Consider the following 15688-nt stretch of genomic DNA (forward strand, 5'->3'; position numbering starts at 1 on the left):
CGTTTCCCCAAAATGTAAGGTCCCATCATGATTATAAAATTGTGATTCTGTGTAGAGAAAAGCCAAAGCTTTACTGATTAAGACATGGCAGTAACAATAAGTAGTTCCTGTTGCTTGGGTCCAGGACCCAACAGGGACAGAGGATGTCGCACTCTTAACCGGGTGAATTGATAATCACAATGTGCTATCCTTTGAAAGCAGCCTCCTACTTCATCACTAAGTAGGCCATGCTTTCTAAGTTGTTATTTCTGCTAGCGCTGATGAGTTTGCCTACCTTCTCCCCTAGTCACCTTTCTGACCAAAGCATGCATTTTCAAGGTAGTAGCTAAGGGTGAGGGAACCATTAAACTGAGCAAAGCCAATTGGCTTACAGGTGGAATTGAACCATCATTTTTTGACTTCATTAACAAGTCTTTGAACCAAGTGAATGGATTTACCATGGATATAAAAAAAATAAAACAGCAAATATTATTTTTAGGGCCCTTCACAAATGAGTTTAGTTAACAAAATGAAAAATTTGAAATTGAAACTGTCACTCAAAACCACAATATGTGGTTACCCCAAAAGTACAAGGAAGTGCTTTGTCACTGTGGAGTTTTATTTGGAGGGGTAAATCATGTGACACACAGAAATGAAGTAACGGGTTTTAGACCAGATTGCGTAAATGACAAGTTTACAAAAGAATGTACTTTTTGACAAGTACAAAAGAATGCTTATCCTCTTTTCTCTCATTTGTAGCTTTGCAGTATAGATCGCCCTGAAGAAGGAGGTTTGCCACCTTATGTGTTTGCCCTGATGGCCATTTTCTTTCTTCAACAGAGGAAAGAACCCCTTCTGCCTGTTTATCTAGGATCATGGGTATAAAACTTTTTTGGTTATATATCTGATACTGATTTTATTACAGGGCCACAATCCCTTGTGTATAATTTCAGAGTCTAAAAACTTAACCAGAGCTGACATGAATTTATTTATCCTACTGTTGTGAATATTCGTACCTTTCACTGCTGAAATATTAATGTATTTGACTCAGGATGCTGCCCTGTACTCTGCTTAGGGACACACTGTTACTTTTCTAAACTGAAAAAACTCTTGATTTATGGAACACATGATCTTGAGGTTTTCAGACAAGAGAATGTGAACCTATATTATCATTTGGTACACACTTTCTTTGGGTAGTTTTATAATTTTATACTTGAATTTATATATCACCTCCAGACAGACTGTAAGAAGCTTTTGGTTCGCTATCACTTACTTTCTATTTCTAGTCTTTTGATTCTCTTTATACCCTGTTCCCTGTGAAACGAAAGAAAATATAAGTGCTGAAATTGCTACCTATACCACAAGATGCAGAACTTAGTAGTCACCTCTTGAATAATATTTTGCTATAATCTTTAAGATGAATTAGACTTCAGTAATGTGACCGTTCTTTCTTTCTGGATAAATTAAAGTTGAGCTGATTTATTCAAATAGTAAGATTTAAGAAGAAGCCATCTCAAAGTCAAAATGAGGTTATTCTCATTCTCTTGGAAACCTCACTGTTAATCCCTAGGTGTTTATCTTGATAAAAATCTTACGTGTACACTTACTTTATAAAAAGGCTCACTGGGTGAAAGCTTACTTTGGTACATCCAGTATTTTAACTAGTCTTCTTACCATATGCAGGATTCTTGTCATTTAAGGAGGAGATGTTCTAGAGCAGTAGCCCTTAATTATGGGTCTATAAAAAAAAAAATAAGATTTTAAGGAATTTTTTCTTTATACTTAATAAGTTGAGAATTAAGCAGGGACCTTTGTCTGTCAGGCCCTGAGAATAAAGACTAAAGCAGAATAAGTCCTATATAAACTCTGTCTTGGCATTAGGGATTGCAGTCTGCTGTGCTGTGACCCAGTTGCCTAAAGGGAGCTCTCTTTGTGCTTGTGGTACTGAAATGAAAAAATTCAGGGTATCCTTGCTAGTCTGTTCTCCTGGTAGAAAAAAGGGTGAGAGAACAAAGTCAACCCTTAGTTGATAAATAACCCTTTTCATCAGACCCAAATAGGATTCTGTGAAAGTCTTTGAAGTTTTCTTTTCACTTTGATCCAAGAGAGACAGGCGTTTAAGATGGAACCAAACCAGTTGGACTCCTATGCCAAACAAAAAGCCTTAGAAGAGGTTGGATGCATTGCCATGCTTACTAATGTCTTAGTGAAATCTGCCTTTTCTTGTGTCCTCATCATCTCTAAAGTAGGCATCTGTCACTGATGTGAGGATGCAGTAAAAAAAAAAAAAAAAAAAGTGCTTCTATTCTGGTGATGGGATTCTCCTCAGGATTTGCTTAAGAGTAGCATGAATACCCTTTCATATGGCCAGTGTATTATTTCCTTGGCAGTAGCACTGGAAGTTCTCTAAGGTGACACAGAATTTGGTTTTGATTATACCATTTATTTATTTAAGATTTAATAACAAAAACAAGTATGTAGTGGCCAAATATTGATTGAATTCTTGTATCAAATACGGCAAACTCTGCTGCCTGAACCAAAGTGATCTGTAGCTTTCAGCATTTTAAACTAGTCAAGTATCAGTGTGCTGGCTTCTGCTAGGGTCTTTTAGTCAAAAACATGAAGCAAGTGAGAAAAGAAATTCAGTGCCTTGTTCATGCCAAATATTTTATTTTTTTAGGCCTCTCACTGTTGTGGCCTCTCCCATTGCGGAGCACAGGCTCCGGACGCGCAGGCTCAGCGGCCGTGGCTCATGGGCCCAGCCGCTTTGCGGCATGTGGGATCTTCCCAGACCGGGGCATGAACCCGTGTGCCCTGCATCAACAGGCGGACTCTCAACCACTGCACCACCAGGGAAGCCCCATGCCAGATACTTTATATCACTATTTCTGCAGAAAATCTATTGAGAACCTCAAAATTACGTGCATGAAAGTATCTAAACTGTTAACTCCTTCAAAAAATTTAAAACACTCTGTATGTTAGTCATTGTACTAGGCCCTGAAGGTAATACACAGATGAATAAGACTAAATTATCTGTCAGGAAGTTTAGAGTATTGTATCTCTGTGCTCAGATCTGTGTTTTCAAAAATCTTTCAGCCATTCTCTCCCAGCCTACTCAGATTTCTTCTTGTTGGAGATTATCTCTCTGACCTTTTACTCCCAATTAAAATTCCCATTTATTATCATTAGATATTGATATGTGAGTTATGAATGATGAATAGGCTTAACCCTGTGTTCTTAGCCTCTTTTATCCCCTACAACAATATTTTACTAGTCTCCTAGTAAATATTATTTGGAATCTTCCTTATTTTAGATTATGTAAACGTAACCCTTAGGAAACAGTTATTTACACTTTAAGAATGCCAGATGATATAGTAGAAAGAAGAGTAGTGTTAAAGTTTGGCAGCCCTGAGATTCACCCAGGATTTGCCACTTAAATCCTTGTGACCTTGAACAAGTTATTTAATCTCTGAACCTTGGTGAAAGACTCATCTGCAAATTTTTGAAATGAGATCAGGAATGTAGAGTTCCTGGAACTCTACAGGTAGGAGAACAGATGTAGTCCTTTCCCCCTTCAATAGAAAGGCAAGTTCCACTTACGTATGTAGGTATGAACTCCTAAAACAAGTGATCCTTCTGGAAATAACAGCTATAAATTCTGAACAAAATACATAAAAGAACAACGTGAAGGCTCTGGAGACTGAACAAATGCAAACAGACTTTGGAGAGAAGTCAAAACCTGTAGCAAGTGACCAACACAGAGTGAGTTTCTGTTTTTCAGTGGCTTTACCCCTGAAGGCAACCCTGGTAGAAAAACCAGTCCTCTTTCTGGCCAGAGGAACTAAGGCCACCAGATAATAAGGGGAAGAAAAAACAGAAAGGGAAGATATAGAGAAGTGGAACCCTTAATTCTGTGTGGGAACTCAATACATCACTGACTGACTTCTGAACCAGTCCAGCGTGCCATATAAGGAGATTGGAAGTCAATACTCTATCCTCACAAAAAGAAAAAAACTGAACATGCTGAAAATCAACAACTCTTTTTAGATCCATCAGAGAATTGAGGTCATGAGGAAAACCACTGCCCCCAAAATTGGAGAGACTGGCAAATATATAACTTGTCAGAGCAGAAGCCCAGGGAACAGAATCCTGCCTTTGGAATGGCCACCAGGGTAGGAAGACATGGACTCTGATTCTGGAGACTCAGTTTGGATAAGCTTGAAAGTGAAAAACAATAGGGGGGCCAATCTTAGGGGGCTGATTTCATGAGTTTTATCTCCAAAAATGTCCACCAGGTTCTCAGGATAAAGATCTAAGAAAAATCCCCTTTGAGGGAAAAGCTAGCCATTTTGAAATTGCCTGGAGCATTCTGCTGTTAGAAACAAAAACCTGCCCTCAAGGGAAACTGTTTTACCTGAGCCTAACCACCTTGAGTTTTATCAGGGCCTAACTGACCTGGGGAAAGGAAAAATACCAACTCCAACCCTCTGTAGTTTCCTGTCTCACCTCAGGTGGGCAGGACTGAGAAGCACTTTGTGAAGGTCACAGCCCAGGACAACAGTCTCACTAAAAGACTGAGATCTGAACATAGGACTATAGAATGCTTCCCCTCCCCTCACACCTTACTACAGCATCATTAGGCCTCCCGTGTAATAATGGGATTACAACAGACAGACCTCATATAAGAAGAAATCTCTTGGGAAACCCAAAAGCAATACAGGAGACAAAAACAAGAATACCAGCATAAGTTATAGCCCCTTGACATCTACAGCTACAACAAACAGTACATAGCCTGACTCCTAGCCAAGTAAAAAAAAAAACCTCACATCACAGGCCTATATTTTACCCAGCTTTCCACAAAAAAATAACAAGGCATACTAAAAGTCAAAAAAACAGTTTGAAGAAACAGAGCAAACATTGGAATTATCAGACCAGTAATTTAAAAAACAAGAATCTGCTAAGGCCTCTAAAGGAAAAAATGGTCAACATGCAAAAACAAATAGGTAATATAAGCTGAGAGATGAAAACTCGAGAAAAGAATCAAACGGAAATACTAAAAATCAAAACTAACAAAAGTGAAGAATGCCTTTGATGGATTCATCAGGAAGCTGGACAATGCTGGGGAAAAAAATCAGTGAGCTTTATTCAATGGAAACTTCTCAAACTGAAAAGCAAAGAGGAACAAAAGAATGAAAAAGAAATGGAACAGAATAGCTAAGAACTGTAGGATAATTACTAAGGGTTGTAATGTATGTATAATGGGAATACCTGGAGAAGAAGAAAGAGAAAGAAACAGAAGAAACAGTTGGAGTAATAATGACTGAGAATTTTTTAAATGAATGACAGACTTATAAACCATATATGTGAAGCAGACTGAAAACAGTTAAGAGGCAAGGCTTACTAAACTGAGCTGAGATTGGAGCTGCTGTCTACCAGAGATGTGACAATCTGCATTTTGTCTCAGCAAGTTAATTACCTATAAAACAAAAGTAGCTACACGTACTGGAGTAACATAAAGGATCCAGAATTTTCACAATACATTATAGTATCACAATATCCAGAATACAATTCAAAAATACTCAACAATACAAAGAGCCAAGAAAATGGAGCACACTCTCAAGGGAAAAGAAGTCAACAGATGCCAAGCCCAAGATAACATACGAAAGACTTTAAAAACAGTTATTATAACTGCTCCATGAGACAAAGGAAATACACTTGCAATAATTTGAAGAGATAAGAGAATATCAGCCAGAGAATTAGGAAGTGTGAAGAGAACCAAATGGAAATTTTAGAAGTGAAAGATACATTATTTTAAATTTAAAAAAATTACTGGATGGGCATCATAGCAGAGTGGAAGTGACATTGGAAAGAGTCAGTAGGTATGAAAATAGATAAGTAGAAACTAATCTAAAGAAGAAAAAAAAAGTTTTTTAAAAAATAAACCCTCAGGGACTTGTGGAACAATTTCAGAAAAATCTAACCTATGGGTAGTTTGAGCCCCAGAAGGAGAGGAGCAAGAGAAGGGGATAGGAAAAAATAAGTTTCACAAATTTGATAAAAAAGACAAACTTACAGTCTCAATAAGCCAATTAAACCTCAAGTAAGATAAATTCAAAGAGAAGCATGCTTAGCACATAATACACTGCTGAAAACCAAAAGTGAAGAGCAAAACTCAAAAGCAGCCCGAGAAACACCTTACATAAGGTGAGAAAGTACGTATAAGTACGTATCAAGTGGTGGTAATTCTCTGAGGAGAAATAAACCAGGGTAGGAAGGACAGAGAGTGAAAGAGGAGGAGTTATTTAGAGTCAAAGATATTTGAGCAGAGCCTGACTGTTTTCCCCACTGCATGGGTTAGCTGATTTAGGGAGAAGAGCCTTCCAAGCAGAGGGAATAGCAGGTGTGAGCTCCAAGCCAGGAGGACAGATTGAGAAAATGGGTCAGAAAAGTAGCAAAGGACCAGATTACCTAGGCCCTAGAAAAGACTGAACTTCATCCTGAGTAAGAAGGAAACTGTCATGAGCAGGGGCGTGACATGATGCCTTCTGTTTTAGAATTGCTCTGTCTGCTAAACCAAAGAAGTAGTCCATTTGATGTGGAAATACATTGGGGAACTGGGGCTACCACAGACACACCCCACACCACAATTCATTATGTACATTAACCTGTCTAAAAGGCTGTGATAAACCCCTTTGTACCTACAGTAAAGAAATCTGTTCACATTTGTTCCACATTTCTTAGACCTTTTGAGCCTAGACTTTTCTTTAGCATCTTAACAATGTCAAAAGAAACACTTTATATTTATTAAACACTTACTGTATGCCATACCCTGTATCTGAATGCTTTGTGTCCATTATTTTAATCCATAACTATCCCATGAAGGAGATTCTAGTGTTATCCCTTTTTACAGGAGCCTGAAACCTAAAGAAAATCAGGACCTTACTGAAGGCCTCACAGCTAGTACATGAGGGAGTGAGATTTGGGCCCAGGTCGTTTTATTCCAGAACCATGACCTTAGGCCTAGGCCATGTTGCCTTCTCTTAGACTATTTACTAAAGAATTATTTTCAAAAATCACCAATTCTTTTGCAAACCAAAACCTTGATTTTTCCTTTAAATTTACAGATGTCTCAAAGATACTCCTTTTATAAAAAATACCTTTTATATTTTCAGTGAACTAAAGTATGTTGCTTTTCATTTCTTCCAGGATTAATATGCTCTGATTGATATAGAATCGTTTCTGCCTTCTAATAGTATGTGTCTAATTTTTCCCAGATTGAAGGATTCTCATTAAACAAACTAGGGAATTTCAACCTTAAAGAAATTCAGAAAGACTCTGTGGTCTGGGAGTACACTGATAATGCTGCAGGGGACGCAGACTCAGCAAAAGAAGAGGCACCAAAAGGAATGCCCGTTAAAAGTGGACAGGTCTGTTCTCCCTTGTTTCTAGTTTTACCATCTACTTTTAATTTGTTGTTAATTGTGGAGTTTATGAGTTACTCAGTTCTTCCTCTCTTCTTTCCTCAACTATCTGAACTATTTCGTGGCTGTTTAATTTCCTAGTCTATTCAGTTCTTTGAAAAGACAAGTAATGAGAAAAGGTAAAATTCAAATCATTGAATCCACAGTTACTTATGTGGTTTCTTCTGTGTGCAAGGTGCTATGAAAGAGGCTGAGAATTCAAAGATAAATTCCCATCTGTCCTCTAAGAGCTTAGGTCTTAGATAGTATTATGAGGTTTAAATATATGAAAAGTTAACTAACCTCAAATTACTAAAATAACAGTGAATAAGTCTGTGGTCTCGTGTTCTTGTCTGTATCCATACCATTAGGGGTGGGCAGGAGAATTTATGCAAAAGGAAAGAATTGCCATTAGAATTTCAAACAAAAATCTGAACAATGTAATTATACTAGTAATAACAATAGGATTCTGACCCAAATTGGTAAATGGTCCTTGACTCCATGAGCTTCCCCGTAACCCTTTGGGGTAAAATGACAGTAATACCCACAAAATACTTCTGAGACCCAAATTCTAATCCTAGCTCTTCACAAACAGGTCATGTCACTCTTTTAGTCCTTATTTACTCATGCCTAAAATGAGGAGATAATGGTGAATCATACATTCTCCAGGTGTGTTTTCTGGAATCTTTGAGAATTGAGGGGAAGAGGGTGGGGGTGGCACTCTACCCCTGCTGCCGCCAGAACACGCTGCTGGTATCAGTTTTCTATTTGGGGTTCCAGGAGTGGCTAAAAGCACAGGCTGTGGAGCCAGAATATTTGAATTTACAAACAAAAATGCAGCTCTCCTACTTCCTAGCTGTGTGTCTTTGGGCAGGTGACTTAATCTTTCTGTGCCCCAGTTTCCTCACCTGTGAATGGGGATGATATTGGTACCCTCTCATAGAGTCACTGATTTATAGAATGCTTCACTCAGTGCCGAGCATGTGGTAAGCACTCAGTAAATGCTAGTTGCTAGTCTTATTTTATTTGAGAAAGAAAGTGTTCTCTACATTAAAAAAGCAGAAACAACAACAAAAAGTGTAAGTACCACTAGTCTAGATATGTCAAAGGTCTCTTAAGTTCCATGTTATGATATTATCAAGTCATTTCAGTGAGATGCTTAAAAATCCTTAGTAATGCTGAATATATGGATAAAGAGGTGAGATCAATTGAAGCTTTCCATTTCTGAGGTTTTCTTTGTGTCCTCAACTATAGTGTGTGGGACCTAAACTCCCATTTTTAATCAGTTTTGCTTTCTAAGTCCACCTAATAACTTTATCTTATTTCACAGGACCTTTGTGGTTAAGATTTAATGAATAAGTATGTGGCATTAATAAAATACCATACCACTTGTTTTGAAGCTTGATATAATAAAGTGCGATTGCAAATAAATTTGTATACCCTAGAAGGAAAAGCTATTGCTGAAAGTCCAATTAAATAATTTATCTTTTCATTTGAATGCTAATTGGAGAGATAAATCATGCTGCCACTTCTGAAATTGAGACCTCGACAGTGCTGAGATTGCATGGTGTGGTGAAAGAACACTGCACTGGGATCAGGAGACATTGTCCTCATTTTGCTCCTGACGAGCATTGGGACCTTTGACAAGTCACTCTTTGGACTTCAGTTCCTTCTCTTGTAGCATATGGGAGTTGAACTAGATTACCTCTTAAGAGCATCTTACAGTTGTGACATTGTTTCAATGGTATATCGATTTCTTGTATTTAAAAAGACTATACCTAAATGAAAAAATACAGAGAGCAACCCGTCTGCCAGATGCTTTCCCTTGTTTCTGATTTAATCCTCATAACTATCCTGTGTTATAGGTGGTATCATCCCTACTCTGCAGATAATGGTAGCGACCATTTTTTGAACATGTGTGCCAGGCACTGTGCTAAGCTCTTAACAGACACTCTCTCACTCAGTCCTCCCAACAACCCTATGAGGTGGGTACTGTGATCCCCATTGTTCAGATGAGGAAACTGAGGCTTAGACAGCTTATATACCTTCACCAGGATCAGACACAGCCAGTAAATGGCAGAGCTGGATTTGAAAGCTAAGCATGTCCCACTCCAAAGCCAGTTCTCTTAGCCTCTGTGCTATACTGCCAATCCAAGAAAGAAGAAGCTAAGTCACAGAGCAGTTAAGATCTGTGAAGTGGCAAAATTGTATTTAGACCCATTTTTTTCTTTTCTAAGTCCTTTGTACTTTCCACTACATTCCATCACAGTATGTCCCAACTTGTCATGAGACTGTGAGTGGAAAACTTAGTATTAATTTCTGATATCAAGAGTTATTTATTTGACTTTAAAATCAGTTGCTGCTGGCAGATTCAATGAACTTAATGTAGCTTCTCAGAGCAAGTGAGAGGAGTGTTTTTCCTTTTGCTCTGTGCCTCTAGCTGCCGCCGATTTCTTTGTGTAACTGTGTAAAGGCACCCTCCAGAGGCAGGAACAGGGAGAGCTCAGTGCTGAGAGTAGTAGCAATCAGGGCACAGTTCTCTCCACCTGCCCTTAAGACTTCAAAATAAGGAGTGCTGCCTGGTTACATAAAACTGCCTGTCTATTCCTATGATAATGACTAGATTTTAACATACTTTAATCCTGGGAATTCAGTGAAGGAATGCTTTTTTCCCACAATCAAAATAGAGCCTAGAATGTGGTTATCTAGATAGGCTGTCAAATTCATATCTTTGCTAAGGTTTTTCAGATTTTTTAAATTTGATGCTTGAATGATCTCTTATTTTTCAGATTGTACTGACATCTGAAATAACCTGTATGTTTTCTCTCTGCTGTTAATAGGTATCACTAATATTTGATTTAAAACACCAGCCTTCAGTACCAGTTGGGCAGCTCTGGGTGGAATTGCTTCGATTCTATGCTTTAGAATTTAATTTGGCTGATTTAGTGATAAGTATCCGTGTCAAAGAATCGGTATCTCGTGAATCAAAGGATTGGCCCAAAAAGCGCATTGCCATTGAAGGTACCTCAAAATGTTTATCTTTAATTTTCCCGCTCCACCTTTTTTTTAAGGTGTCAGTCTAACAGCATGCTTTTTATTTCAGTCTTTTTTCAGCTCTTATATGTAAGGTAGGCCTGACCCCAAAAGTGAAATAGATAGCTAGAATCTTGCATGTGTTACAGTGAATCATTCCAAGGGACCAAATTGTTCATCCTGGGTTTTTTAAGTGCTGCAATAAAATATCTTAATCACTTAAGCAACTAAAAGAATGGCTGGCTGTGTCCTTATTTTCTTTGTAAATTGCTTAACTTTAAATGCTTAAAAAGTCTTTTCCAAGTGATGTGTAAATCCTGCTTTCCTCTTTGCTGTTCTCATTTCTGGATTTTTAGATTCACTCCTTTCATGGATTGTTGTTGATGTTGTTTAGTTTTACAGAGGTTGAGGAAAATACCTTTTCTCATGAAAAGTAACATTCTTCATTGGATTCCTCTCCATAGAGAAAAAGTATAGTTGTTTTTGGAATATCTGCAATAACATTTAGAACTTATTCATAAAAATACCTTTTCTCTTAAAAAAAAAAACACTTAAACTCTTAAATGAGTTAAGGTTCATTTAACTGAAACCATTGTATAAAAGACATGCTGTTGTGCCCTGTAGATTTCATTAAGTGTACGAGATCTTCTTAGCTTTACAAAGTCAGGAGGTGGAAACCCCACTAGAAATCTTAATTCTCCTCCTTCAGATAATTTAAAGAACCTCCTAAATGGAATTCTCTTATTTTTGCTTGATTTTTTTCAAGCCTTATATTGCATAAGAGGGTTTTTTGCATTTTGCATAAATTCTGTGTGCAGTCATGGGGATCTCACATTTTTAAACCCTCCCCTGCAGTTTCTCTGGCTCAGCTCTTCTGGCCAATTGCCTAACCTGCTGGAGTTCTAGGGGAGGAGAAAAGATTGAGAGAAGTGGTGTCTCCTCCTGGTGCCTCCCTCTCGCCCCTGAATTCAGTCCAGCCAGTTCAGTGATGGGGCTTCCCAGGGCAGAAGAGTGGAGGTAAGCTCTACAAACCGCAGGGCCTGGCTGAGTGGGGAGGCTGAGCACTCAGCAGAGCCTGGCGGGAAGACCTCTCTTCCCTAGGGCACAAGAGCCACACTGATGACATCTTTTTTTTCTTTTTTTTTTTTTTTTTTTTTTTTTTTTTAACCTCCGCAGTCACAGAACAGAATAGGGAAGGGGTACTGGTTCTGAACAGAATGGGTTCTCTTCAGAGAGCAGATGTTTAAGAAAGCATTTCTTTTCATTTTTAAACTGTATCTTCTTACTCCCCATCCCCAGTTTTTTAAAAAGCATATGATACATGATAAATTTTACTGTTGCTTACTTGTTGTCTTTATCTATAGCAGGCTAATTTTTAAACATGAAATAGAAGTGTATGAAGTAGCAGATTTTTTTTTTCATTACAGATCCCTACTCTGTTAAAAGAAATGTGGCAAGGACCCTAAATAATCAACCTGTGTTTGAATATATACTTCATTGTTTAAGGACAACGTATAAATATTTTGCTCTTCCACACAAAATTACAAAATCCAGCCTTCCAAAGCCTCTGAGTACTGATACCTGTACTTCCAAACATTCTAAAGAAGTAGCAAAACGTGATCCAGATGTACAAGCGAAAGGTGATAAACTCAAAACCTCGGTTTTGGCTCAAGGTCCTGGTGCTGCCATTTTAACTGCAAGCACCTGCAAGGTACAGTCACTTACTCTTAAAGAGACTGCTGAAAGCTTTGAAAGCCCATCAACAGAGGAAATGGGAAACACACACATCAGTGTCCACCTGGATAACTCAGACTATATCAAGGCAGAGGTCACTTGTGATGAGTCTGAGGATGTTAAAGTACCTCATCAAGAAACAGGAAGTAAAGATGAGAAAGAAAAATGTGAAATGGAGGGCAAGCATCCTTTGACTGCTGATGATCAAGCTTTAAGTAGTAGCAAATGTGGAGAGCTTGTCATCTGTGGCAGCCCAGGAAATAACGAAACTGATGGCACTTTGGATTTAAAAGGCTTCGAAAATCCTACAGCTAAAGAGTGTGATGAATTTGCTACTTTAGATGACAAGGCTGATGTTGATGAAGAAAGCATTGAAGGTACAGATGAACTTGGAGATGCTCTAAGCCACTTTACCCCTTCAAGACAGGGCCAGACATCAGGAATCATTCACTCTGATGAAGAAGAGGAGGAGGAAGAGGAGGAGGATGAAGAACCCAGGCTCTCCATTTCCCAAAGGGAAGATGAGGATGACGTTGCTAATGAAGATGAGTTAGACAACACCTACACTGGATCAGGGGATGAGGATGCCCTCTCTGAAGAGGATGAGGAATTAGGTGGATCTGCTAAGGATGAAGACTTGAAAAAATGTGGAAAACACCAGGTGGATGGAAATCTACTAATGGAACTTAATAAAATCAGTCTTAAAGGAGAAAATGTATGTGAGGAAAATTCAACTGTGCATCAGTCTGATTTCTTCTATGAATTTAGTAAACTCACCTTCACCAAAGGCAAGGTAATCAGTGCCACTCCTAGACATGACATTAGGAGACTTGAAAGAGTTTTAATGCATGTACTTTTGATTTTTGTGTACTAAAACAGGGCTCTCCCCTCTTGGTAGTGGTTAACAAGTTGCTCTTTCACTCCAGTGCAACCGCTAGGTCCACTTCCCTCCTTAACCTCTTAGGAATTTGCAGAGGAGAAAAGTAATGCTGTTGGTAATAAAAAATAACTGCCTTTTTCTCCTGAGTGTACCAAAAGGGTGTCCCCATCTCAGATACTTTGGAGTGGCCACACCATTATATTTTCATTCCTTTGGAATGTGAGAAGTAGAATATGTACTCTGGAAAAAAAGAGTCAAGACCCCTTTATTTGGTAAATACAGTTTTATTTTAAATCTTTTATTATTTGCTTTGCCATCTTCCTGCAGTCTCCTACAGTAGTATGCAGTTTATGCAAACGAGAGGGTCATCTAAAGAAGGACTGTCCCGAAGACTTCAAAAAAATCCAGCTGGAACCTTTGCCACCATTAACATCCAAATTTTCAAATATCTTAGATCAAGTTTGCATTCAGTGTTATAGTAAGTTATTAACATTTCTTTTGATTTGTCAAAATATTAAATTGACATTTTCTCAAGAGTTATCTGAATCACTAACCCGTTAGCTTCATTATAGGGGCTAAGTCTGTTCCATTCTCCATTGTATTCACAGTGCTCTATGTATCCTGTTCCATTTGGAACATGCAATAAAAAATTGTTAAAGACACAGAGGGAGAATCTTTTAAGTCTTAAGACTGGAGTGGGCTTCCCTGGTGGCGCAGTGGTTGAGAGTCCGCCTGCCGATGCAGGGGACCCGGGTTCGTGTCCCGGTCTGGGAAGATCCCACATGCCGCGGAGCGGCTGGGCCTGTGAGCCATGGCCACTGAGCCTGCGCGTCCGGAGCATGTGCTCTGCAACGGGAGAGGCCACGGCCGTGAGAGGCCCATGTACCACAAAAAAAAAAAAAAAAGACTGGAGTACTATCATTTCCTAACTGGCATTCCTTGAAATGTTTTTCTAGGTGCCTGACATTAATCGTATTTCATCACAAGAAGTATTCCATAGGTCAAGTAGGGAATAACTCGATATCCTGCTCCCTCCTGTAGAGGTTTTCAGGGCACATTAGCATAATAAAGCCTTCTGAGAAATGCTATGGTAAAGAACTTATTTAACTCTTTAGTCTTATGTAACTCTTTTCCAAAATTTGAGCATAGAGTACTTTTTAATTAATGCTAATTAATAACCTTTATAACAGCCCTTTAAGAAACACCAGGTTGGGGAAGTGTTGGTACACAGAGGTATAAAGTTCTACAAGGAAAAACATTCGATGGAGAGGCATGGCAGCTGCTTAGAGTGGAAGAATGTGATACATCACATTGCTGCATCTTGAGATGTGTGTCTGTGCCAGAAGACACTTATTCTTAATCAGGGATTTCTTTTTTAAACCTCTTCAGAGTATAAGTGATGAAAGAAAATAATTGGTTCTCTTTAGAAAAAATACATATATATGCACATGCTCACAAACTATTGTGTTCACCCTCTGGGGGAGTTCTCTGAAGGCTGCCTTCATAGGGCTCTGGGTCTCTGTGAAACCCAGGAGCAGAACCCTTGTTCAGACTGGTTTACATCTCAGGAGCAGTTCTTGGTGATAGACTCTTTCAAAAGGCATCTTTATTTTACATTGCTTAATGCTGTCTTCTGAGAAGACACACAAAATTTAGAGTTTTGTTTATTTTTTTTAAGCCAGTTAGGTTTATTAAAAAATATAGTTTTTCAGAGAATGTGAACAATCTTTGTTTCTGAATGTATCTGTTTATTTTAAACAGAGGATTTTTCTCCAACTATTTTAGAAGATCAGGCACGTGAACATATTCGGCAAAACCTAGAAAGTTTCATAAGACAAGAGTTTCCAGGTAAATAATTTTTTACCTTTAAGAAAAGAACGGTAGTGTGACTTTCCTTCAGAATGAGTACATGTGTTACAACAACATTAATTTTGAGACTAAGAAAGGAGTCTTGCAGTGATGGTGGGGACAGGGCTTCTGTTGTTTTGTGATATACCTAGGGTGGTTTTTGGTCTTCCCAATCCTAGTTTGCCAATAGAAAAGACAGATGCAGTGTAGTATTTTGCTTAGCAGATACCACAAGTGAACTATATTTAGTATTAGGTTTAGAGTCAAAGTTCAGACCTGTAAAAAGTGAATTTATTTAGAAAGTAGTAAACTTACATTATTAAATGTGCTGAGATGATCCACATTTTCCTTGAAATGTCCTTGCATTTAAGAAGAAAGTGGCATTTGATAATCTTTCGTGTCTTCTATAGCTTGTATTTATTTATAGTAAATTTTGAGAGAAAATAATTTATAATAAATGACTATTTAATAAAAGAACATAATTATAATGAGATTGTTATAGGCCAGTTAACAACTGGGTATTTTTGATTCATGAGAGAGTTGTTTCGATCAGAAAATTAAATGTACTCAGGTAATTAGGTATGACTTTTCATATATCCCTAACAGGAACTAAACTGAGCTTGTTTGGCTCCTCCAAAAATGGATTTGGGTTCAAGCAGAGTGACCTTGACGTCTGTATGACAATTAATGGACTTGAAACTGCTGAGGTACAGTGACCACGTAAAACTTCCATTTGCTGTGGAGTGTGATTTGA

The 15688-nt window shown here is 38.2% G+C and overlaps 1 protein-coding gene across 11 annotated transcripts in view; it reads left to right on the forward strand.

Annotated features, from left to right (window-relative positions):
• TUT7 (terminal uridylyl transferase 7) overlaps window positions 1–15688 on the forward strand; it is a 60182-nt gene that overhangs the window by 14180 nt on the left and 30314 nt on the right. For all 11 annotated transcript variants that reach the window (XR_010841935.1, XR_010841936.1, XM_059072431.2 and 8 more), the window contains 7 exons: window positions 739–858; window positions 7254–7406; window positions 10280–10460; window positions 11900–12999; window positions 13414–13564; window positions 14848–14934; window positions 15541–15641. Coding sequence is in view for 9 of the 11 variants with exons in the window: in XM_059072431.2 (XP_058928414.1) it covers window positions 739–858; window positions 7254–7406; window positions 10280–10460; window positions 11900–12999; window positions 13414–13564; window positions 14848–14934; window positions 15541–15641 (1893 nt within the window). In the remaining 2 variants the exon portion in view is untranslated. The remainder of the gene's footprint in view (window positions 1–738; window positions 859–7253; window positions 7407–10279; window positions 10461–11899; window positions 13000–13413; window positions 13565–14847; window positions 14935–15540; window positions 15642–15688) is intronic.

This window comes from Kogia breviceps, chromosome 8, assembly GCF_026419965.1.
Source record: "Kogia breviceps isolate mKogBre1 chromosome 8, mKogBre1 haplotype 1, whole genome shotgun sequence".
Taxonomy (NCBI): domain Eukaryota; kingdom Metazoa; phylum Chordata; class Mammalia; order Artiodactyla; family Physeteridae; genus Kogia; species Kogia breviceps.